Below are 26,271 nucleotides of genomic sequence, written 5' to 3' on the forward strand. Positions count from 1 at the left end.
CTCCACACATTATTTATTTTTTCCACTGCCGGGCTGGTTTAGGCTATACACACTTAGCAGTTTCCTTTAGAACTTGAATACCCTATAGGCTATATGAGCACATATTAGGTGTTTCAGATCAGCATTCAGCCCCATCCCCAAACAGTCAATTTAAAATAAATGATCAATTTGTAACTCTGAGAGTGTATACTCAATTTGGTTACATTTGTACTCTCTCTGAGTTAAATAACACCGAGGATTCCACTGTGTAGTATAGTATTATAGTCATGCATTCCCTCTCTTTACAAGCGCACCCGTTCTTTCTGTCTTTTTTTATTCTGCGCCCCTTGCCTTGCTTTGCTGCTGTCTCTCTCTCTGCCATAACCTATTCCGGTTTTGGAGTTTACGCCGAGGCAGCTCGCGCGCGCGTGCATGCGTGTGTGTGCATGCGTGTGTGTGTAGTAGTGTGTGTGTGTGTGTGGTGTTCGTGCCGTGCGCTGGAGGCTTATGGTAATTGCGGTCTCCCGACTGGCCTTCTGGGTAGAGTCTGCGCGAGTGGGAGTAGAGAGCGAGTCGCTCGGCTCGCGGCGTTCATCCATTCTGTGCGGCACTCCCGTGAGCTCCGCTCCTCCGCACGAACCGGAGCTCCGATCGGGGTGGTGGTTTTTTTTGTTTTTCCCTTTTTATTTCACACTGGGGAAAACAACTACGAAACCAAAAAGCTATTCGGATTACCGTCCACGACTCCTCTTGGGTGGAAGATTGCCATTTTTTTAACGGGACGCGGCGGACCCGATCGACGAGGAGTGTGTGTGTGTGTGTATGTGTGTGTGTGTGGAAGCGGAGGCTTCTTGAAACGGCGTGCTCCGATGAAACCCAACATGGCGCTGCGCTGCTGTGAGGTACGGGCGAGCTGAATAATTTTTTTCTTTTTTTTTAGTCCGCGGACCCTCCGCCACCTGTATCCTAGGGTTCGGTCGCTGTTGATCAGATTCAACGCTATGGGACGCGGTGTTTTGACGGATTTTGGGGGGGATTTCCTTTGAATTGCGAGGCTTTTTCTTCTTTCCGCGCAAGGTCTTCTGCTCCGTCTTTCATGGAAACCTTAAAGTGACATTTCAGGGGGGAAAGTCTGCTAGAAAAATATGGTGAGAGTTGCCTGCAGACAATAGATGAAGACGTGTGGGTTCTGTATAATATGTACTCGTTCCGTTTCTGGACAAAGTGGATAATACGCTGTTAAGACACTTTTTGGTATTTGGTCGGAATCGTCCGTTTCGCCAGACGGACCCGTAACCAGACTGTAGTCTACGTAGGCTATACACGCACGGATCGTTTGCTCTCGCAGTTAACTTGGCAAAACAGGAAAAAGGCGTGAGTTGGGCTCACAGACGACGTCTGGAAATAGCACAAATTAACCAGGTGAGACATAAAAATATGCGTGTGCGATGTGTGTGTGTATGTGTTGTTTACTTGTTTGTTTTTGCTGGTGGTCTATGCAAATAAAAAAAAGAATCCCTCGAACGGAATTAATGCACTCATCATAACACCATTATATTGTTGGAAACACCACACACAAGTTAAATTCTCTCCCCCCCAGACGGATCTATGCTTTAGAAACGGCGTGCTATCTCTCATAAAACACGGTGTGTGTGTGTGTGTCTCACAGTGAGTGTGTGTCACAGTGTGTGTGTGCGTGCGCGATGTGTTGTTAGAATGGACCCTCAACGCCATATCGTGCGGCGGAGAGAGAAGGGAGCGAGAGAGAGAGGAGGGAGAGAAACGACCACTTCTAAGAATAGCGCATAGGGTGGTCTTTGTGCGTTTCGGCGGGGCAGTGGCATGTGGTTGATAAATAACACGGCTTTTAATGATCCGGCCCTGAGCTTGGCCTCTATACGGCCGTCCTGTCAGCTGGACGGCCCCGGTGGTGGTGGTGGTGGGCACTTCTTCTACTACCCGGGGAGGTGAGAAGAGAAGGACGTCCCGTCCGCTAGATTAGCGGACCAGAGAAAGTGCCATTATATTTTCCGCTTCTTTGAATATTCATGCTTTTTATTCGCACTCCTCCTATTGTGTTGTTGCGTGCGTGTATTTGTGTTGTGCGTGTGTGTGTGTGTGCGTGTGTGTGTGTGTATTTGGGGCTGCGTGTGTGTACGCGCGGGCTTCTGCGCTAAACAAGGTTACGGAATCCAGCCTCGCCCTGCCAAGAGCAGCAAACTGGCTGCTCCGTTTACACACGGTTCAACTACGTTGGAGGGCATCCCCGTGATGCGCGCGCGTGTGTGTGCGTGTAGTGTGTGTGTTTCTGTGTGTGCATGTATTAGTGGGGTGGGGGTGGGTGTTTGGACAGAGCCGACGTTGATGAGTCTTCTTGGTCCCAGAGGTAAAGTGTCGGCAGGGAGGAGGTCTTCAGACGGGACTCCTCCCCAGCGGTCTCCCGTCTAGTTGACGGAAAACAGACTCTGCCCTGCCAGCCCTGCAGGTGTTCTCTATGTATGATTGTATGTGACCGTATATACTACGGTACATATACGCTATACAGCTGCATTTTGGGTGCCACCGTCGGTAGTAACGTCTCACGCCTGCCTCTATATTGTCCATGCATTGCTAATCTTTGCCTGGTATAGTCGGAACATCTACCGCCCACATACAGAAGAAGCCACCCCTGTGCTACCATAGTGCCTCCTACTTGTCCTACAGCCACCGGAGCACTAATTAGAGGACGCTCTCTTACGACGATCGATGTCTCTCATATTGGCTGGTTCCAGCCCATTGACGAGCTTAGCGAGGGGACATGGCCGGGAAGTGGAAACGACCACGGGTGCACTTAGGCACTATATAGGCCCATGGTATATCTCCCAACATCCTGCTTGAACAGGATCGAGGAAGCAAGGCCTCGTGATCACAAGAAACACACAGCGGGGGACCAATGTGTGTGTGTGTGTGTGGGGGGAGGGGACGATACCACTTGTGGGGGGGGGGGGGGGGGGGGGGGGACGATACCACTTGTGATGGGCTACACAGCATGCTCTTATCTGGCTCCAGGCTTTTGCCTGGGGTAACCTGGGGTTTGGATTGGCCCGTTGGCACTAATGGGCTTGGGTCTTCTCTGGGGGGGGTTTGCCTTACAATATACCTTTTTATAATATCCCACCGTTGAGTTATTTGGCTATAAGTGAAACGCTGGACAATCCCTGTTGTAAATGCGGAGGTCATCCATTATACAGCCAGCCATTTAAATAATTGATTTGGGTATTATGCCGCCAATGCGCTCCACTATTTCAGCCTGCTTCCCTGGAGCTTGGCTCTAACAAACTTTGAAAGGACAGGACACGAAGCATTGCACGATTCTCAAAACTACAAGCAATGTCAACTGGACACAGATAAAGCACCCTGAAAGTTTATATATTGTTAGAACTTGGAACCCTAAAACAGATGCTTTACATTTTGTGTGTGCCGAGTTTATTTATAGTGCATCCCGTTGGACTGTTTGGCGCATCATTTTCCATTTTGTGCTATGAGGTCAGCGTGAGGCTGATCTGTTTTCCAGGTGTCTGCAAGAGGTCAAAATAGAAATGAAAAGGCTGTGGACGTGGTTGACACTTTTAAGATAAATAGGCTTATTTATCTTAAAAGTGTCAACCACGTCCGCAGCCTTTTCCTTTCTATTCATTCCTGGTTGGGCTGCATTTTGGAGCGTGGGGTGCCGTCCCTTAAAGGCCAGTAACTCTGAGGCGCTGGGTGTTGTCATGCTGCGCAATGGATGTTGTATTTGTGACAGTAGGCCTGTGTGTGTGGGGCGGCTGGGGAGATGGTATCGGCTGCATGCGTTTATAGGACAATCCCATCGCCTACACACTAGTTTAAACCTATAGTGCTCTATACATTAAACTAGTGTGTAGGCGAAGTTTGACGTCAATATCGGTAGAGGGAGCAAATCCACAGGGTCAGTTTATTATTTGCATTGTAATCCCCATAGGGGGATTTTAGATCGCCTCATATACAGTAAGAACTGTGCCGTTTCACTCATATGGATATGAAGAATCAACTGACTGAGAGAAAACGCTATTGTTACTGCTACTGAATTAGTTACATTTTCGCTAGAAACGGACTATCATATATGAGTGGCTGACTGTCGCAAACAATACGGAGACACCTCTCTGACAATAACGCAGAGCCGGCTTGTTTATTTTTTGGACCACAATGATTATATGAGATGATTTTAGGATGAGCCCATGTTATTCTCCATAGAGAAATTACTTCCATGAACCAGGGGATGAGCGAGGACTACGTCAGGACTTCGGCGCTCTATTAATTAACACCTACTTAAGTTTTGTCCAAAAGATGAAGTTTATTCATATGAAAACCGATCGCATCGCTCTACAGCCTGGGAGTGCCTGTTGTGCAATCCTCTATGTTGCGCAACAGTGAGACGTCATCGAAAATTTTCCCCCCCTGTTTAGCCGACAACAACGAAAATCTTAAAACGTTAACTCGCAATCTAAATCATCCCGTCTAATTATAAAAAAAGATCCTGTGTTAGACGGCCCTCCTCTGTCCAGTCGCTAGTCGCGATAGATTTATTCTTACCTCCCGTTGTTGTCGATCGCCTTTAGAGTGGTCTGGCTACATCTAGCTGCTCCAGCCACATCCGGAACAACATCCGGTCCGTCGGTAAAAGTGCTCTGTTGCTATGAATCGACTGCTTGCTATAATTTAATGGATTAAATAACCCCGGGCAATTAAGGTGTTAACCAATGTTTGGTCGCTTTGTAACCCATTGAATCAATGAACTGGCAAGGACAATCGTGCGCGTAAATACGTCGATAAAATCCATTTCGATCGCGAGGGCAAACACTTGCATATATCTGTCTTGTTTTGACACGAGACGTTAAAGCCACAGCCCGTTAATTAGTTAATTAGTCAGAAGACATGTTGCGTGGCGATCATTGTAGCCTATCTATCCCATGGAGGAAAATGCATTATTGTCGTTGCGCTTGTTTTTTTTTCATGTGGTGGGTAAAGACCCCAATCTTCACTGGCTCTCTGCGCTCATGGTTGCTCATGCGAGGTGCATGTGAACAAAAGCGAAATGCATGGCAAAGAGCCGGGGAGAGATCGGGTTTCCACAGCGCTGCATGGCTCCCGGAGGAGACGTCACGGTTTGATTGAAGCTGTGCTCCGTCCAGGCCTCCCGGGACCTGGCGCTGAAACGGGAGAGCCTTTTTTTTCTTCCTCCTCCGCTCCACAAAGCTTTTTGTTCCGCTGAGGTTTGGAGCGCACGGATCACTTCCCCGCAGAGGGACGTGTCACTGCCCCCGCCAGTGAATAGCACCCACAGCGCCAAAGAGGAAAACCTGTCACAGAACGGACTGTGCGCAAATAAATTCACATGCTATTTTATGATGATAAAATAAACGTCGACATTTAGCCTATACTCTAATAGCTTCATAGAAAAATAGGGCGAAAGAAACTAATATAGTTTGAGGTATGGGCTATCTGTTGTTTTTTTGTTTTGTTTTTTTTAAACAAAAGCTCTTAGTATTTTGCAGTCAAATTATATTTTGTATTGATATTAGGCCCATATTTTAATTAATTTGCATTGTTCGGCCACACTGACCTTGCCTTGCCTAGACTGGAAGATGGATTTGGTGGTAAAATAATGATGACACATCATCACCTCGCTCCTTCTCGTCTCTGCAGGCCCCGTCTTGATCAAGCGTCCTCGTTTGTTTTTAGATGTTAAAGCCTCGGGCATCTATCTGACGAAATCCCACAGACACTCTGCAGCAGCGCAGCGGGGTTGATGGCAATAGGAGTATATTACCACCGCACCCTCCTGTATTCACGAAATGAGTTATTGGGACTTTGCATGCATATAGCCTAATTTGGAACCTGGCTAAATTGCTAAGGCTAATTGTTTTAATTAATGAATGAAGAAGCTAATCCAAAAACCACGAGCCATGATCCCTCATGTAAGCTCCTGTTATATGGGAGGTGATCGTCTTTGGCTTATTTGCAGTTTTTAATCAGAAATATTCAATAAACAAAAGCGTCTGTGCATTTCAAAGAAAAGTCAAGAGACCCCGATTGAACGCGAGGCGACTTGCATGCGCATCCCTATTACAATCGACCCCTTTGGAGACATAAAGGGCCATTTAGTCCTCATTTGGCGCGGCATGAATAGGGCCAGTTCAGCAGCGGTCGCCCGTTCTCCAGTGACAGCACGGGGCCAGACAATGTCGCCGTTGTTGCCTGCCATGCTGCCGAGGGGATTGTCCCGTGCACCGACTTGCGTGCGGCTGTGCAGCGGCTCGGGAGGACGGGAGGCCTTGTTTACAACTCGGCCTGCTAATAATGTGACAGCTGAAGATCCAACGTTGGCTCCTTCTAGCTTCCCCCTCACTTCTGCATATAGCCAGCCAGTCAGCCACCAACCAACCTCCGTGCCTTTCCTCTGGTGGTGCGAGGCACACAAAGGAGGGAGGGAGCGGGGCCGGGGAGGCCTGTGCTTGGGGTTGGGGTGAGAATATGTTGGTTAGTGCGGGTTTGATCTCAGCAGCCAATTTAGTGAGGAGGGTGCTAAAAAGAGACGTGCCTTTACTGAGATTTGCTACCGCTGATTTATGTTTTGTTCACCAGCGGTATGCGCTGCATTCCTTTCGACACACATGCACACACACACACACACACACACACTGTACTCACACACACACACACACACACACACACACACACACACACACACACAGCGTCGCTGTGGTGTGTGCATTTAATCCGTGTTTATCCCCACCCCACCCCCGTCGCTGCGGAGATTATCCTGCGTCACACCGCATTTTTTTTTTAAGTCGATCGGAGCTCTGCGCTTCAGAGAGAGAGAGAGAGCGAGAGAGGGGGAGAGCGAGAGAGAGCGAGTGCTTGGCAGAACGCCAGGGACAAAGAGCAAGAGGGCGCCTACACTCCTACTCGGTTATAGCACGGCACAGCCTGGCCCGGCGTCCTAGTCTCATATCCCCACCCGTCCCTTTTACTGCCACAACACACCGAATGCAACAGATAACACCATCACGGTGTATTTGTGCCCTGTTTTTCTTTTTTTCCCCTCCTCATCCTCCTCCTCCCTCAAAGTAGATCTATGCCTGTGTGTCTCACACACACATGGCACACACACGGAAACTGTGCGCTGCACGCAAAGGAAAGGTCTGACGGGAGCAGAGAGGCCGGGGGAGAGGGTCAGCGCTGCTCGGGAGGAAATGATCAGCGGCGCCGGTGCTTGTTCCGCCACGTATGACGGGTCACCGAAAGTTCAAGTCGCAATAATCACAGGAAGCGACTTGGTCGCATGGAGACAACGCTCGCTGTCTTGTTTTTTTTCTCTCTTTCTGAACAGTCTCTCTCTTGAACTCTTTTAACTAACCGTTTTCGCCCTCCTCCAAACATAGCCTACAATTGCCACCGGACACCAGGCGAACGCAGCTCGGTAAAGAACACCCGGTGGTTTTCAGTTTAATGGTGCGAATCGAGCTCCGCTCCAGCGGTCTGTTTTATAAACGCAGCCCAGTCCCCTCCGCCCCTCCCCCCTGCCTGCTCGCTTAGTTTGCCGGCCACTGTGATGGATTGGATGGCCGTCGGGAGTTGTTTGTTGCGCAAACTATTCTTAGCAGTGGGAATGGGCGTCAACGCACTCAGCCTTCTCCTCTTTTCCTGCCGTAGATCTCTCTCTCTGTCTCTCTGTCTCTCTCTCTCTCTCTCTCTCTCTCTCTCTCTCTCTCTGACGCACACATGGCATTTAACAATAAGCGGCTGGGTTGGTGATGCGCAGTCACCCAGTGCCCAATGAAGTACAGAGGATTATGTTTGTGTACAGCGAGGTGCGTGCCTATTGTGTGCAAATGGTTGTCGGCGCAATTTTAACAAGCTCTCAATTAGAGGTTGGGCCAGTGCAAGCTTAAGGTGCCGAGTTGAACTGCGCAAAACCTGACAAGCCTATAGCTTGACGCTAGATGACTCAGGCAACGCGCCTATCTATTATAAACCTCAGCGGATAAACATGGTTTTAACCTGTCGTCGTTGCCGGACGAGAAGACTATTAATTTCACGGAACTGCGTGTCTCCCGAGTGCACAGGTGCCACGGTCTTACAAGCGAAAGGCTTTTTGGTGGGCCACGAGGGAAGTGTGGACTGCGACTTGCAGATAACCGTTTATAGGACGCTACATTGTGTGGCTGTGATAGTGTCAAAGTGAATTTAATTTATCTTCCCAGATGTCTTCAACTTGGGGGCGTAGGGCCTATAGGCTGTAATAACTCCCTTAGACACATGGTAGCCTATGGACAATGGGCGGGATAAATGGGCGGTAGCTTTGTTTTATAAGTGTGTAAGCGGACATCGACATTGGACCACACAATTCTAGCCAACTTCTGCATTTTTCACGCACACACGTTTTTCTTAATAGTTTATCCGGACAGCGCAAGCTGTAATATTGCACTGCTTACTTAAGCAATGTGTGCGGGGAGGGGGAAAACACTGCGCGTTTGGCGGATTTCTCAATGACAATAATTGTTTGTCCTAACACACACACGCCACACACACACACGCATGCAGTCAGTTCCGTTCGATGCGGATGTTGTTGAGGCAGGCCGGGCCTTGGGATGAGAGAAGGGGGGGGATGACAAGGCCGGGGGCAGGGAGGAGCTCTGTCGAGCGCCCGAGAGGCTGATTAATGGGCTTCAGGTCACGGTAATAAAAGCGGCGTGCCAGCGGCGGCAGCGAGGCTCACAGACGCGTTGCTTTGCGATGATCGAGGAGCCGAGTTTCTCCTGCTGTTCTCAGCACTGTTGAGCATGGCCAGGCTTCAGCTTTTACTATATTAGGGATCCGGTTCTCTCTCCCCACTCGCCCACCTAATCCTCGCATCGGCTCTTCGAGCCGGCGTATGTTGTTTTTGCCCCAGCTGCACTTCATGGGTAGTCTACTCTGACATCCAAGGATAATCTAATGGGGGAGGCATATCTAGAGCCTAGGTCTGAGCACATTTTTATTGAATGTCACTTGACCCGCACAACTACATTCATGATTTATTATTAACAGTTTTGTCACATTAACCCAAGTGTAGGTCTAATTTCTCTGTAGGCAACTGGGCATATAGGCCTACCTACCCTATATACAAAAATAAGCGTAAACTTGTAATCGGCAATTGCTTCATGGATTGGAAACATCAAATTCGGTAACGTTTTACTTAAAGGTAGGGTAAGTTAAATGCTAGCCTGCTTGTGCCTTGTAGTACTTGCTATAGAGTGTTACACGGAAAATGCTTTTTCAGCCAGGCTGGGATACCCTTTTATCCGATCAGGATAGAGAACGCAGCCAGGATACAGATTAAAAGTGATGACACAAATAAATTAGCAGACACAATTGGAACTGGAACACTATAAAGTCACCTACCTGAAAATGTACTTCCTGATAATTAAAGGGATGGGGAGACCCTCGTTAGCAATGATTACTATCAGAATATGCGTCCTTTAAATTGTTTCCATTAAACATTGTTTAATCGAAACAATATCACTTAGCCTACCCTACCTTTGTTCTAAATTTCCACAGGTTGACAAACTAGGCATACGGTAGCTAATGTTGTGGACACTGTATTTTATATTGTGTAAATATTCATAGACATTCTACCCAGAAATGCCACCCTACATGTTTGTTTACACACATGAGTGTCGCAGCTTTTTGCATTGTACTTTTTAGATGCACTTGAAAATGGTTGGCATTTGCTTCACATGCTTCATACCAACTAGTTATGCTTAACAACATACATGTATATAACTGCTCCAAACAGCAGCACAATTATCATTTTTTGTTTTTGTGAAGCTAGCTTTTCTTTGTTTTCTCTATTTACACATCTCTTTATTTCCCTTTTTTATAGTTTTATTTTATTGTAGTACATGCAGTACATTTACTAATCTTTATTTACTTAGGTTTTCTTTATTTCCTGTTTGCTTGTTTGGCAAATGTAAACATATGCTTTCTCATGCCAATCAAGCCCAATTGAATTGAATGCATGATGGAGTAGATTCTCTAATCTTTCTGATGGGGGGGGGGGGGGGGGGGAAGAGTATTTTGAACATTTTTTATTTCATAATGATAGCCTATGTGTTTAATGCTCTGAATCAGTAAAACAAAATGACAGTGTATTGTCAAATACTTATCGCTGGTCTATTGGTTGCATTTCATTAAAGCTTGTGTGATTTCTAAAAGCCAGCCTTAGAGATTAGTATTTTTTACATTGCAGTCCGTTACACAATAGTTATATTTTTTGACTCGACACAAATAATATGCTAAATATTCATGCGGTCACTGGGTTTCATCGTAGTTATTTGTTTTGTTATCTGGGCAATATTGTGGCAGTATTTGGCCTGCTATGCTGAATCACCGTTTTTGTTAATTTTCCATTTTGGTGCGTTTACTATTTGTCCCTTGAATATTCAATTCAAAGTGTGTGCCTCAGTGCCTGTCTGTTTTTCCCTGTGTGTGTGTGTGTGTGTATGTATGTGTGTTGGTGTGAGTGTTTGTTGATCTGTGGCCCCGTGTTGGCGGGCGGTAAATGGTCTCCCACCGTAGCGGTCTCTGATGTATAATCTTGGCTCGCTCCGTAGGCTGAGGGAAGGGAGAGCGCAGGTCAAGGAGGGCACAGAGAAACCAGTGTGTGGAGAACGTGACTGAATAGATGGCGGCCCCACAATGCTCGTCTAGCCCACTGGGTGGGCGGGAGAGGGGCCGCTAGAGGGTGGTGGAGAGAGGAGGGGGCCGGGGTGGGGGGAGGAGGAGGAGAGGGAGGAGTGGGGGGGCCGTGTGAGGGGTGTTGACGGGTGGGAGGAGGAGGAGGGAGGGGGCCAGCGCAAGGGGCCACACACTGCTTTCATTTCTTGCGACTATATTCCATTGGGGTCATGAGTGCGTTTTGTGCGTGCACGCCGTGTCTGCAAGAGAGGGAGACGGTGCAAGAGGAAGTACAATGATAGATATAGCTGGCAGAGCAATTGTCTCCCCTTCGTGCTGTGCTTTACTCCACCATACCCCCACCACCCCCTCCTCTCTCGCTTCTCTCTTGCTGCGCTGAAAGGCTGCGGTGGCTCTGTCATCTGTAAATGCGGACAGCTGCTCTTGGTGAAAGCGTCACATTGGCTGTAGCATCACACGCAATCGCTACAATGGAAACATACGCATGTCGATATATTATTTATTCACTTTATACAGCTGAAAAGTTAACATACTGTATATTGTTTTTTTTGTTTGTTTTTTAAAGTTCACCACTATGAGACTTAAAAACAACTTTAACCCATTTAGACCTGAGGATGATTCTACAAATGCCTTCTAAATGCTGACAGTTTTCTGAAAAACCCATGTTTCTATGTCAGTGGTGCTCAAACAGTTTCATGTCAAGGACCCCCAATGTATTTGGCCGCCGACCCCCATCGGAAAATATGTTGTTCCAGGGACTCCCCCAGAAGCAAAGATTTGAGTTAAAACGTTTGCTCTGAAAGAATATATATTCAAAGATTTGTGCCACATTTTCACGATTTTTCTAAAATAGCAGACCTACAAGCTCGTAGCGCGCCACTCGGTGGCGCGCTATGAGCTTGTAGATCTGCCATTTTAAACATAATGCTAAATTATAACATAATGTTTAAAACACAAAGGGGTTCCCGCCCAAAATGGGTTAAAACAAAAGTTATTAAAAAAAAAAAAAAAAAACCCTCCTCCACCGTGGCATCACAACGGAGCTGTTGTGGCGTGTATGTGCACATGTGGTAGACCCCAGACACTGAGTGCTAACTGTTTGCTCGTCTCCGCAGGGCAACATCTGTTCGTGATGCTGAGGCACAGACCAACCTGGAACTAAGACAAGGAAACCACATCACACAAAACATGGCAAGTCCGCCCGCTCTGCTAGCTGCCCCGTGCACACTCACTCGGCTGACACACACACACACACACACACGTTGCCATTATCTGGCACTACACACACATGGTCCGTTTCATTATTTGCATGCCAACGTCCACCTGGCATTACCGGGCATCTGTCACTCGCTAAATTGTTTTTTTTGCAATGGGTGCTTTGGTTAATGGCTTTAAGATTATCTGCATTGCACGCACACATTCAAATGGTATTTCTCTGTATATATATATATATATATATATATTTGTGTGCTGCCGTGTATTCGTTTTTATTTGCCGTTTTATTTTCAGGTGGATGCAAGGTTAACGCCTCTGGCAGCCATGGGGTTGGACCGAGGCGCCCTGATGCGCGAGGGCCTTCGCCTCCACGGCGGGGTGGTCTACCCGGGCATCCGAGCGCTGACGACCGAGAAGGGCCGCGAGGGACCGGCCCACCCTATCGGCTATGGCAGGGAAGGCCAGCTAATCTACAAGCCGGAGTCCCCCCATGACAGTCGCAAGGCCACCAACGGATACATGGGACTCTACAAGGACGGGCCCCCGGGGCCTCCACAAGCCCTCGGCTTGGATCGCAGAGGAATGGGGCCTGGGGAGAAGCCGTCGGAGATGGGCCTGGCAGGTGCTGGCGGCGGCTACCTCCGCCTGCCCTGGCTAAGCCCCTACCCTGAAGCAAGCATGTATCCCTTCATGGACTCGTCGAAGTATGCAGCTCTGAGCATGTACAAGGCCTCGCTCCTCAGCCAGCCCAACCCCTATCTGCCACAGCACCTGGCCTATCAGTCTCTGTGCTCGGCCCAGGGCCCCGCCGCGGCCACCTCCGCTGCCGAGCGGCTCTTCTACATGACGCCTTACCCCCCCTCTCCCATTTCGTCTCCCATGGTGGCTCCCCCCATGAGGATCCCCGCGGTGACGGTGGCCCCCACCATGGTGCATTGCCAAGACAAGGGACTAAACGTGGGGCCTCCCTTTGGGCAGCAGCACCACCAGCCTTCTCACGCGCAGCAGCAGCACCACCAAGCGGAAAGGGAGCGGGAGCGGTCGCCCAGCAGGATTGGCAAACCGGGCCGACCCCCGTCCGGCAAAGGCCCCGGCGGCAACAACAACAACGGCAACAACAACAGTAATTGTAGTACTGGTAACACTGGTGGGAACAATAGCAGCCTCCCCATTGATTCTTCTCCTCATGCCTCTTCTCGCCACCCACAAGCTCCGCCTCCTCCCGCCCTCATCGACAGCTCCCAGGACTTACAGAGGCCGGTCCCCAGAATACCCACCTCGTCGGCATCCTCCTCCTCCTCTTCCTCCTCCCAATCCATGCCTCATCTGTTCTCCGTGAGCAGCATGGCCGCAGAGCAGCCCTCTCCTGCCCGGCCCAGTCCTCACAAACCCAGGCCCAGAGACGGGCCAGCCGATCACAGAGGGGGCGAGAGAAGGCCGAGCAGGTCCCCCTCTAAAACTAGTTTTGACCGGCCCGCTCATCAGCCCCCTGCTACCAAAGAGCAAGCCGAGAAGCCCCTTGACCTGTCGGGAAGGATGTTGGAGTTCGGCCTGCCTCCCAATGGATTCCCCGTCAAGATGGACCCTTTGGCTCCGGGGGCGCGCTACGGAATGGCTCCCAGCCGAGAGCTCTTAAAGGAGACACTGTCTATGTCTCCCCCCTTGCACCCTCACTCTGTGGTCAGCAGCACTTCCTCCAAGGCCTCTGAGAGGCCAGAGATGATCAGCACTTTACACTCCTCCTGGGTGGTGCCCAACCCCCCCCCTCCCTCTCACACGCAGCACACCCCCGGTCGGCCCCTGTCCCCGAGGTCCAACGCGGACCAGGGCCCTCCCCAAGCCAAAGGCTCTTCTCCCTCCGTTATCAAACACAAGGGCCTGGAGAGGGTCCCTCCCCAGCAGCGCAGTTCCTCCTGCCCCAGGATAGGGGAGCCCAACCACACCGTGCCCTCCTCCGCCTCTCTGGTCACGTCCAGGCCCGTTTCCCCCAAGCCCAACGGTGATTGGGCCAAACACAGCCCCGGCCAATCGGAGCATCCCGTGGCGCCGGGCCATCACAGAGAGTCGGAGAGAGAGAAGTCCTCCCAGGCCTCCAAGAGAGGCGAGACGATTCCGGACGTGCCGTCGTACAAGAGGCCCTGTCTGGAGAACGGCCATCCTCCGGGCCACCTGTATCTGCCTCAGAGCGACGCGTACCTGAACCACAGCCTGGCCTACGCCAACAGGTACCTCCACTACTCCATCCCCGACGGCATGGCACTTCATTCCCATCCCCTCGCGGGGAAAGGCCCGGTCTACCCTCATCCGGTCCTGCTGGACAGCCTCTACCCGTCTCACCTATCGGCTAAACACCCCATGCCCTACCACAACCTCCCATCCGGCCCCGGAGGCGAGTACCTCACCTACAACTCCCAGGAGATGGCCCATCCTCTGATGCAGCCTCACGCGGACACCAAGCCCCAGGAGAGGGCCGACGCGAGCCTTAAACCCCGAGGGCAGCAGGAGAAGCCCAGGGGCCCCGCCGAAGAATGTGGAGGTCACCGAGACCGCAGCGGCGTGCTGGGGGAGGGGAGCCAAGTGAAGCCAGAGAGGGACGCGGGGGAGCAGCACGGCAGTGGCGGTCACACTAAGACCCTCTCTTCATCTTTGTCCTCCAGAGACAAGATTGTCTGCATCGACCTTGTTCACTCGGACACGGACATGGAGTCTACGCCGGCTGTCAACAAGCAGCCTCATCCTGTCCCCGCCGTTAAGGTCAACCAAAATGAATGTTGTCATGGCAACCAAAGTCAGACAAAGACTGAAGCCGAGCCAAAACACCAACACCAGCACCCTTCTCACACCGTCCATCATGACCACCACAGCCCCTCCCTGAAGCACAACCATGCTGAGCGGCAGTCGGAGGCTCCCTTCGGGAGGCCGAGGGTTTCCCAGGACACGGGCTATCCTAGCGTGACGTCCAGTCCTCCTCCCGCCTCCCCGGCACTGGCTCTCCGAGCGGAGGACAGCGCCGAGGAGCACAGCCTCAGCTCCGACCCCGAGGACCAGGACCCGAGCACCTTGCGCTGCGCCCGCACCTCCGGCTTCTACGGAAAGGACCGAGGGGACAGGGGGAGACGCGCCCCGCCCCTCCCCGCCTTGTACCGCACGGACACTGGGAGGGACGTGGAGCGGGAAAGGCTGCTCGAGAGGGATGCCGAGCGGGAGGACAGCATCGTGGATCCAGAGGAGTCTCACGGAGAGGTGGATGAGGACGACGGGGAGGAGGGGTGTCACGGATCCTGTAAAAGCTCCCGGAGATCCAGCCTGGCTAAGAGGATTGCTAACTCCTCGGGCTACGTGGGCGACCGCTTCAAATGTGTCACCACGGAGCTGTATGCCGACTCCAGCAAACTGAGCCGCGAGCAGAGAGCACTGCAGGTGAGCCCCGCAGCACTGTCTAAAGTGGGATTAGGGGTGGGAGGGATGGGAGAGGTGTTTTTGTGGTCACTGAGTAGAGGCACCATGGTACACATTTGGAACACACATTTTAGTTTGCCTCATACACAATTGAGGCAAAGTGTCCCAGCTCGCATCCGTGGCACAATAATCGGACAAAGCAGTAGATTTCAGAGTGATAGGCCAACATTTACTTGCACACACCACCACTGCTACGGTCATTTCCTCAGTGAACTTGTGCAAGGGTAGTTTGAAGCCAGGCCAACTGCCAAGCAATAAGCTAGTCGAAGGGCAGTTCAAAGGTTAACCTAGACTGCCATCCCTGTATGTTGATTAGGGAACAGTCGGTGTAAAGGTTGTTCCCTCATTCAGAGGTGCACACCCTGTGTGCGTCCATGTGCAATTGGTTGGCGCTAACAGCATGCGTTACTGCTGACTGTGCTATGGAGCCACTATATAGTTTTGAGAGCGTGACTGTGGATGCCTCATGGTTCACACAGTGCCTCTGGCTACGCTTAACCCAAAGGTGAGCTGAAAGGGGGCCCACAATGTGCTTCAAATCCACCGGCAGCCCCCTCTTTGGGGGCCCCTCTTAGCACTCCACTCCATGCCGTGCTATCCCCCCCCCTCCCCTAGAGCCCCCCGTCCTACTGGGCCTGGTTGCTGTCCAAGGTCATAACTCTCTCTCCCCCTTGGCTAAAAGGCCCCGGCTCGTCACTCACATCGCACGACACTCATGAATGCACACGCACACAGACACACAATTACCAGCAATGCCGCCTGCGGTGTGCCATCGACCTTTCAGCCCCTTCCCACTCATATACGCACAGTTAAGCTATTTATGTTAGACTGGTGTCTCTGGCCCCTTCTTGCCTAACGTTAAGCACAGAAACACGAATGCGGCATATTGGATGTTTAGCGACATGAGGCAGATATGTTAATAGGTTGCACATGTCTCCGCGTTTATATGCACATGTCGTCGCGAATGCACCCCCTGAAAAACCGGTGGTTTGTCTGTGTCATGCTTGCTGATGCAGAGCTGCAACACACACACAAAGCTATCAAATAATTTATTTTCTGGATATCTATACGTGATGAATCTGGAGATCTGGTCGAAAGAGGGAACCACGCAAAATCACTAATCGTTCCTCCTGGCGGAAAAAGCTAAATTATTATGAAATCTTTTGCATGACTCCAGTTCAGAATGTGAATGATTTGATAGTTTTGATGCTGTATTCATGATTGAACCTGTTGACTCATTTTATTTGACTGTGTTGCTTTGTGGGATTGTGGCTGCCTGTTGTTGAATGTATAAAAAAAAAAAAAATACATGTGGAGAAAGACATGCAAAAAAAAAATAATAATTAAAAAAAAAAAATGAAATGATGGACAGATTATTGAGCCCCCCCATTCTAATTGCTTAGATGGAAGTCATATCACAAGAGGAGAGTAATATAAGTCAACCTGCTGCTAACTGGGAGGTCAGTTCTTTACATTTCTTATCACATCTACCCCTCAGACAGGCTTTCTCTCCTCTTTATTTCTCTGCACTCTCAATCTCTTATTTTTCACAGTTATTTTCTCTCTCTGCCTATCTTTCCCTTCTCTATCTCTGTTGTTGTTCTCTCTTTCTCTCCCCCTCTCTCTCTCTCTCTCTCTCTCTCTCTCTCTGTGCCTCAGGGCTTAGTCATATGTGTTTCCTAGCTGTGTTCATGTTTCAGGAAGGGAGATGCCAGGACTTAGGGCCCCAGAGCGCATGGACTCACAGTGGCTGCCTTTAGTCTTATAACCCATGTCTGGATGCCATGCTTGTGATTTATCTGTCTCTCTGTCCTTGTGTGTTTTTATTGATTTTTTTTTTATTACATTTTACTCGTTGACATATTATTTTGTTTGTTTTTTGGTAGTTTTTTTTTTTTTTTGTCAGACAACGTGATTTTTCTGATGCAATGTTTGCTTCGGTAGCTGTTGAGACCAGATTGAGGCTTAGAGAGAGGTGTATGTGTGGTGTGGGGCAGACAGTGAGTGGTTTTCATGGGTTTCTCTCTGTATGTGTGTGCGCGCGTGTGTGTCTGTCTTTTGTGTCCTGTGTGTCTGCATACGTAAATGTGTGTTCGTGCGCGCGCGTTGTCTTGTCTGCATGCGTGTGTGTGTGTGTGTGTGTGTGTGTGTGTGTGTGTGTGTGTGTGTGTGTGTCTCGTGTGCGTGTGTGTGCGTGCGCATAGCGGGCAATGATGCGGTTCTCGGAGCTGGAGCTAAAGGAGAAGGAGGGAGGAGGCGGCGGCGGCGTGTGCGTGTCTGCCTTGGCTGTGGCAGCAGGACGGGACTTGGCCGGCGGCCAGCGCAGAGAGCGAGAGCTGGAACACTGCCAACACACCACCAGGCAGGGAGAGAGGGAGGGTGAGTAACCCAGCACCACACACACACACACACACACACACACACAGTCACACACGCACACCTACACACGCTATTTCCGAGAGCGGAACGCTCTGAAAGGGACACGCACGGAAAATCGGCTCTTTTCACATAACGCGCACACGCGCGAAAAGCACACGGTCGCGCATGCACACTCGCACGCACATGCGCCAAACGCTGAGGCAAGACTAGGTCACTCTGAAAAGACGATATCTGCTCCCCTCTCTCCCTCCCTGTTCAGCGCACAACCATGCGTGTGTGTGTGTGTGTGTGTGTGTGCACGCACGCACGCACACACAACACACACGCTTACACAAGCGAGAAGCGCCGGAGAGAGAGGGAGAGAGAGAGAGAGAGCACGAGGGAGTTTTATTTTCAAGAAGCCTTTTGTGCTTATCTGCGCGGAGCGACGATCGAGGGAGGGAGGGAGGGAGAGATTGCACGAGCGAGAGAAGGGGGGTGGGGGGAGGGGGGATGGGGGGCAGCAGCAGCAGCAGCAGGAGGAGGAGGGGCAGCAACAGCGAGTTAGAGTGAATGCGGGGGAGAGTTAGCGGGTGAAAGCGGATGGGAGAGCGCAACGGAAAGAGAGGAGGGGGAGGGGGGGGGGGGGGGGTTACTTACGTTGGCTGGGAGCCCAGCTGTGTGTTGGAGCGAGGCCGGGGCTGACGTGTGAGCCTAATTATGGCACGGAGAGGGAAAGAGAGAGCGAGAGGGAGGGAAAGAGAGAGAGAGAGAGAGAGAGCGAGAGAAGAGGGAGAGCGAGCGCAAGGGGGGGGAGTGGTGTGTGGGTGGGTGGGTGGGTGGGGGGAGGGTTAAGGGGCTAGAGTCACGCTCTGTGTGGGAAGGGCGTGGCGGCGCGGTCATGCCGTGGGGGATGACAGAGGTGGGGGGGGGAGGGTGGTGACGTGCGCACACGCAGAGAGAGAGAGAGCGCAGGATGTTTTCTCTCCTCTGTCCTGAATGGAAGCGCGAGCGAGCGGCCGCCTCGAACCAGTCGAGAACCGCTGGCTCGCCTCGCATCAGATTAAAAAGTCTTTACCCCATCAAAGTTTTACTGCCTGTCTTTAAAGGAGAATAAAAGCTGGCTGGTGTTTAACTGGCATTCTCCCTCCTGCCCCCCTCCCCCCTTCCTCCCCCTGTGCCCCACCCACCCCACCCCTTGTTTCTCGGCTTTTCCTCCCATCATGCCTGGTGGTCGGTCCGTCCGCCTGTGTCTATCCCTTCATGTTTTCCCTCCCTCGTCTGTCCCCTTTTTCCCTTTCATCTCTTGCCGTCTTGTTTTGCCTTTCCCCGTTCTCCCTCCCCCGGATATTCCTTCCCCGTTGCCCCTATTTCCAACCACCCCCCCCCACCCTGCGCACTCAGGTGTCCGGCCAGCCTACGGCAACAACAGGGTTCCAGTCCTCCAGAGGTGCGGGGGCCCGCGGGAGCCCCCGTCCCCCGGCCAGGGGGCCCGAGAAGGGGCCAGGAGTGGTAGCCAAGGAGGGCCGCTGTACGAGGGAGCCAGGAAGGCAGCGAGAGACTCTGAAGGAGGTTATTGTTCGCCCCCCACATTGGCACCGGCCAACGGGCACCTCCAGGACATCGCCGGGCCCACCAGGAAACGCCCTCTCTGCCACAAGTCAGAGGAGGAGGAGGAGGAGGAAGACGGATGGGAGCGGGAGATGAAGGCGTCCCACCCAGAGAAAAGAGCCAAGCTCTGTGCTGCCGGTGAGAAACGTTGTCGTCTACTGACTCGCCCTCAATTTCTGCCCTCTCTGCCCTCTCTCCACGCCTTCGTATCTTCATATTCATATGCCAGGTTGTGGTGAACTGCCCCTCATCACTTCTCTTCCCAATCAATCCCACCTTAACCCATTGAGACCTGAGAACGGATTCTACAAATGTCTTCTAACTCCTGACATTTTTCTATGTCAGTGGTGCTCAAACTATTTCATGTCAAGGACCCCCAGAATTATCTGTATTTGGCCGCCGACCCCCATCGGAAAATATTGTTGTTCCAGGGACCCCCGCCAGAAGTAAATATTTGAGTTAAAAACGTTCGCTCTGAAAGAATATATATTCAAAGATTTGCGACACATTTTCACGACTTTTCAAAAAAATAACAGATCTACAAGCTCGTAGCTCTGCTATTTTTCAACGGCTAAAGTTTAAAATAACTTTTAACGTGGTTAAAAGCTATACGCTATGACGCAGACGCGGCGGCCTCGGGGTCTAAACGGGTTAAAAAACACGCCGCCACAAACGCTTTGTCCCCCGTCTTTCTCTTTCTGTGTGTGTCTCTGTGTGGCAGTGGCAGCCAGCTCAGAGCGGAGAAGTCTTTTAATCCTGTCTTTGAGCGGAGCGCGAGGGGGAGAGAGAGAGAGAGTTTGGGGGGGTGGATGAGGGGGGGGAGGGGGGGCAGCTATTCTCCCTCCTATTCAGCGCTGTCGTTCCTCCGCTGTGCTTACCCGCCCTCTTCAAAGCTGCTCTTTTCTTCTTCTCTTTTCATCTCTTCTCTTTCTTCCCTCGTCTGTTTGGGTTGCTTTCCTCCTTTTTTTTTTCTCTTTTTTTTTTTCCTCTTCTTTTTTTTGGCATGAGGTATCGCTCTCTCGCTCTTCCAGCAGCGCTGGCAGACGAGTGGAATATCCACACCCCCCTTCCCCCCCACATGAATTTTGAGGGGGAGTCGCTCCCTCTAGTTTGCTCTCTCTCTTTCTCGGTCTCTCTCTCTCTCTCTCTCTGTATGCAGTTCTTTAATATCTTTCCTCTCCGTCACCTTGTGCTTTCCTTCTGTTTCAAATTCGGTTGCCTGCCTGCCTGCCTGGCGCGTGTGTGTGTGAGCTGTGAGGCTCAGAGGAGGTTTTGTGGTCTGTAACGGCTAATGCCCTTTGTTCTGGGCGTTGCGTTCCGTGTGTGTAGTTTATAATATGTTGCTGGGGCTGTCCGTGAGCATAGGCAGCTGTACAATATACAGTATATATATATCAGGGGAGGGGGGGGGGGGACTTTGATGTTCGCGAGGGCCACCATAGTTCCACACCCATCCCAGAGGGCCGTATTCATATTACTGTCGTAGCACAATTATTTTTGCTATATTTGAATTGAAATCCTGAATATTTCTTTTGCTATTTTTTAATTGGAATCTATTGTTAACTATACATTGGACATAACAAAGACAATAACATTTTTTATACTAGTTATTCAGCTACTAATATAGAATATATAGTCATTAAAGCGGGTCATCGTTGCATGTTTGGAATTGTAACAGCTGAAATCAATAATATATCAGTATTGTGATATTAACCTGCGGACCGCATTAAGTGATGGTGTGGACGCATGTGGCCCTCGGGCAGCCAATTGCCCATGTATGGTATATAATATATATCATATGTGTAAAGGTCGGCATATACTGTATATATTTCTATAAATGTGTGCAAAGGGCGTAAAGATTAACGCCGGCGCCTCCTTCTTGTCCCAGACGAGTGCGAGCAGCCCTGCGTGGACGACGAGGAGGACGAGGAGGTGAGGAAGCTCAAGGTGTGCATCGAGCTGAAGGGCCTGCGCCTCAGCAAGCCGGCCGTCCCCGGCGCCCCCTCCCCCGACCGGCCCGAGGTCAAGCTGGAGAGGCCGTCGTGGCCTCAGCCCCGCCTCCCCCCCGGCCAAGCCCTGCCCGGCCAGCGGGACCGCAAGGTCCGCGCCAGCGACCTGGACGACAGGGTGGCGGCCCAGAGGGCCGAGCTCAACCGGAAGTGGGGCTGCGAGAAGCTCGTCAACGGTGAGAACAAACGACCAACCTCCCGCGTCGCGGTAACAGCGATGTTGTCTCGCGTCACTGCGTGGCCAGACTGTTGCCTCTCGCAAATTTTCAAAATGCTTCCGTCATACAGTCTGGAGCAACGGAAGCTCTATCATGAGTAAGCGATAAAGCGGAAGTGGAGCCTCCTCCCCACTTCCGTTTCGTCTTTACAGTCGCGCAAATGTATCCTAATATATAAATAGAAATCACCTAAGCATATATAGCTTGTTGCTTAGCAGATAATAAATAAAATGTAAAGATATTCTAAAATATATTTATATCGCAAACGGTAATGGCAGCTTCCTTCCTTCCTCTCTCGGGAGGTGTAGTTCCAGACTATATAGCATTCAGAGATTGTGGAATAGGCTACGCGAGGCTAACAGCGATGCTGTCCGTGTCTCCGAGTTCAGCCAGGGAGGGGAAGGGAGGGGGGTAGGTAGTGGCCTAGTGGGTTAGTGTTTGGCTCAGTTTTTGCTTTGTTTATCAGGCCTGTGTTATAGGGGAATTCCCAGAGGCGGGGTGTGGGTGGGGGGGAGGTAGGAAGTGAGGTAGAGGAGACTTCCTCCTGCCAGGGGTCCCCGCGAGGGGACCGAGGAACCGCATGGCGGTTATAAGTGCTCCTCCCCCATGGCTTGGACTTGGGATTTTTTATTTTCTTCATGCAGTCGATGCACACGGCAGGCTCAAAGCAGAACGATGAAAGAACCCGCGAGAGAGAGAACCCCCCCCCCCCATGCCAAGCAGCAGAACAGACACACACACACACACACACACACACACACACACACACACACGTGCCTGCCGGAGATATATGTGGGCAGGTGTACTGTGACTAATGTGTGATCAATGATGTTTTTCCCCTCAAGGCCAGTCAGACAGAGAGAGAGAGAGGGGGAGGGGGAGGGAGGGAGGGCGGGGCAGAGAGAGGGAGGGAGGGAGGGGTTTTGAAGTGCTGATTAAAACCAGGGCTTTCCCTTATTCATGCTCCCAAACCGAGCCCGAGACAGGCCACGAAGAAGAGCAGGAAATAAAGGGCAGGGGGAGAGATTAAAGGAAGTGAGTAAAGCGCAGAGGTTTTGGTTTCATGTTCCCGCAGAAGCCGCAGAGCTTGATTGGCAGTCGGTCGTGGTTCTTTTTTTCTTTCTTTTTTACCTTCCCCCTTTAGAAAAAAATCACCCAGGCAACATCCATGTGGTAGTAACGAGTCCAGCTGAATATATATACACACACACACACACACACACACACACACACACACACACACACACACACACACACACACGTTTTTATTGAGGGTTTTGTTTTTTGGACGGAACTCTCCCTATTCATTTCTATTCCCAATTCCAGAGCCTTCTCATGCCAAAAGAGGAGCCGTGTTCAGAATAGAATGAGTTTGTATATTTTAGCAGCTCCAGGTAATCGTTATATATTTTAATTTCCTCCTCCCACCGGTTCGGAGTCCCGAGTCATTTTGAACATGGATTTAATGAACAGTTCATATAAAGGAATTACAAATGCAATAAAACCTTGGCAAGAGCATGCCTGCATAAATCTAGAGGAAGGGCTAACAATGAAAAATCTATGGAGGCACTGTATGTCGATATGTTGTTAATTAAATGCCTTTCTGACATTGCGCGTCCAAGGGCAATTTTGCATTTGGAGCGCAAACGTGTGGCGTTGGAGGCCGAAAACCAGACAGTCCACACTCGTTTAAGGAGATTACTCATAGGAGTGTCCTTGCTGCAGTGACTGAGTGTCCGCCTGTGTTTGTGCAGTTGCATTTGTGCATGATGTGTGTGTGTCTGTGTGTCTGTGTGCGAGTGTGTGTGTGTATATGCACGTGTGTGTGCGGGTACGTGTGTGCGTGCGCGTGTGAATTTCCGGTGTGCCAAGGTGTGTACGGGTACGTGTGTTCGTGCGCGAGCGTGCGTGCATGAATTTTCAGTTTCTTTCTATTTTTTTCCTTTCTCTTCCCTTCCCTGTGCGAGCAGGCACGCTGTGCTTCCAGACAGCGCTGTGAGCTCATTAATAATCCAACACAGGGTGAGAGATGGCCTTGCAATACCTTCCCATCCTCCCCTGCCGCTCCGCTCTACTCTGCTCTCACACTATCAGCCTCCCTCTCACTCTGCCTCCCCTTGCCTCTCTCCCACTTTGCAGGCGTGCCGGCCTCCCCCCTCCCCCTCGGCCAGCTGAAGGACAGGCCGCCCCTGTTGGGCCCCATCTCAGGTGACCGGGGCCCCAAGGAGCCCAGGAGGGGCTCCCCCTCCCTCTCCGCCGAGCCGCTGCCGTCCGCCGGCGCGGACCCTCCCCCCCTCAAGCCCCGTCGCCATAGTGACACGGACAAGCCCAAGGGCAAGCGGCCGTGCAAGACCAAGCACACCGGCAGCCAGAGGGAGAGAGAGAGGCGGAAGGAGGCCATGCCCAGCGGCCCCGGGGGCCAGACCGCCGCGGCCGACCAGGAACCAGCCGAGGAGGACAAGGTGAGTCCGCTCGCTCGCTCGCTCGTTTGTTCGGCGTCTGTCTGGCCTGCCGGAGGCTTCGCCGCACTAAGAGTCCGTTTTTTTTTTCTTCCAGTATGCCGGTCTGCATGTCTCTGATTATGCAGCTGGGAGAGAGAGAGAGGGAGGGATGGAGGGAGCAAGGGATAGAGGGAGGAAGGAAGTATGTTTACAATGTTTAGAGGGCTGCTGGAGCTTTGACCTCCTTGTGCCCTTAATGGTTCCCTGCGGAGCCGCTCTGTGTGTGTGAGCGCCTGCATGCATTTTTCCATCAGCGTAATTGTTGAATGCGTGCGCCATTTGTGTGCTATTTTGTGCATGCGGGTCAAAGTCAGGGCTGCGAGCTGTGTGTGCGTGCGTGTTTTCGAGCATTCTTTACATAACGAGAAAAACCCCGGTACAGTCGCATAGTTCACTTAGCGCCGAACATTCAGCTGCACGCTCACACACACACACACACACACACACACACACACACACACACACACACACACACACACACACACACACACACACACACACACACACACAGTGAGGAATGTGGCAGCCGTGGTCTAGCGTCTGAAGTGCCTGAGTTCAAAAGGGAAAAGAAAAAAAAGAGCACGGGGGAAAAATTGAGGGAGGAGAGGAAGGGAAAAAAAAGAGAAAAAAAGGCTAGTTGTTTTCCGCCAGCGTTGCTCTCCTCCCTCGCTCCTCAACCTGACAGCTGCTTCGACACGGAATTCCACCGAGGCGGGCGCACACTTCACATGCACGCGCGCGCACACACACACACACACAACACGCAACACACGCGCGCGCACACACACACACGCGCACAGCCAGCCATTTCCCTCTCTCGTCTGTTTTGCTCAGGGGCCTCTGTTGGTTTAGTGTTTAAAGAGAAGTGACATGCCAACCTGCAGTGTTTGAGCTGCAGAACAGTTGGTGTAAGGTGTGTGCGTAATGTATATATATAGTGTGTGTGTGTGTGTGTGTGTGTGTGTGTGTACATTGTATGCATATCATGTGTGCATGTGAATATATGCATTTGTGTGTGTGTGTACATTGTATGCATATCATGTGTGCATGTGAATATATGTATTTGTGTGTGTGTGTGTACATTGTATGCATATGTGTGCATGTGTATACTGTATATGTATTTGTGTATATATGTGTGTGTGTATAGATATTTAGATGTATAGATATACTGTGTATATATATTATACACACACACACACACACACACACACTAGACTTTCATGTGTCCTACCGGTGTATTATTGTGTGGGTAATCACCCCCCCTCCCCCTCCCTCTCTCTCTCTCTCTCTCTCTCCCTCAGCTGAGTGAGCAACGCGGCGCTCCGAGGAAGAGGGCCGCCTCCCCTAATCATTACCCCTGCTCTCCGGTCAAGCCTTGCTCCCCCGCGGCGCTCCTCCGGCCCCCGCCCTCCTCCCTGCAGCCCCAGGCTAATGGGAAGGGGAGCGTCGCCCCGGAGGGGCCGGGGGCGCGGCGCCCGGCGCCCCCCGCCGAGTCCCCCGCCGTGCGGCCCATTCCGCCGGAGGCGCGCAGGCTCATCGTGAACAAGAACGCCGGGGAGACGCTGCTCCAGAGAGCCGCCCGGCTCGGCTACGAGGTAAGAAGAACACGGCCCGGCCGTCGTCTTCCTCCTGCGGCCCTCGTTACCGACTGGCCTCTTCGCGTGTTGTACCCCCCCACCCCCCCCCCCCCACCCCCCGTAACCGCCAAGCCCTCCCGCGCGCCTCCTTTGTTCTTGCCATGTGATTCTACCTCGCACGGCGCTATTCTTTCTATACCTCTCTCCGCTCTCTCTCTCTCCGCTCTCTCTCTCTCTCCGCGCTCGCCGTCTTCTATTCTTCCCACCCCCCCCCCCCCCCCCCCCATCTGTCCTGTTCTTCCTGTTTGGCTTTTTTTGAATCATTTCCTCTTGTTTCACTCTCGCTTTAACCCTTTATTCTTTTCCTTGTTTTGTTTTTTTTCCTTTTCGTAATCTAACTCGCATTCTCTCTGGTGTGTCTGCACTCGCTCTCTCTCTCTCGCCCACCCCTCCCTCCCCCTCTCTTTTTCCCTCTCAGTGCTCTCTTTTCTCTTCCTCTCTTTGTGACTCAGACTGTCGCTGGCAGCCTCTCTCTCTGTCTCTCTCTCTCTCATTCTCTCTCTCTTCCTGCACACACACACACGACCCCCCCCCCCCCCCC

The 26,271-nt window shown here is 51.4% G+C and overlaps 1 protein-coding gene across 1 annotated transcript; it reads left to right on the forward strand.

Moving 5' to 3' along the window:
• Positions 1 to 533: 533 nt before the first annotated feature.
• On the forward strand, positions 534 to 25,688 carry LOC306918984 (BCL-6 corepressor-like; the record flags this gene model as incomplete). Its single annotated transcript, XM_079531820.1, has 9 exons — positions 534 to 1,401; positions 11,838 to 11,913; positions 12,232 to 15,357; positions 16,800 to 16,856; positions 17,601 to 17,775; positions 19,159 to 19,503; positions 21,254 to 21,550; positions 23,732 to 24,054; positions 25,395 to 25,688. Coding segments are annotated over exons 2-9 (4,620 nt in total), but the record flags the coding sequence as incomplete, so codon positions are not given.
• Between the last annotated feature and the right edge of the window lie 583 nt (positions 25,689 to 26,271).

The sequence above is a fragment of the Electrona antarctica genome (genome assembly GCF_951216825.1).
Source record: "Electrona antarctica genome assembly, contig: scaffold_628, whole genome shotgun sequence".
In the NCBI taxonomy this organism is placed as follows: domain Eukaryota; kingdom Metazoa; phylum Chordata; class Actinopteri; order Myctophiformes; family Myctophidae; genus Electrona; species Electrona antarctica.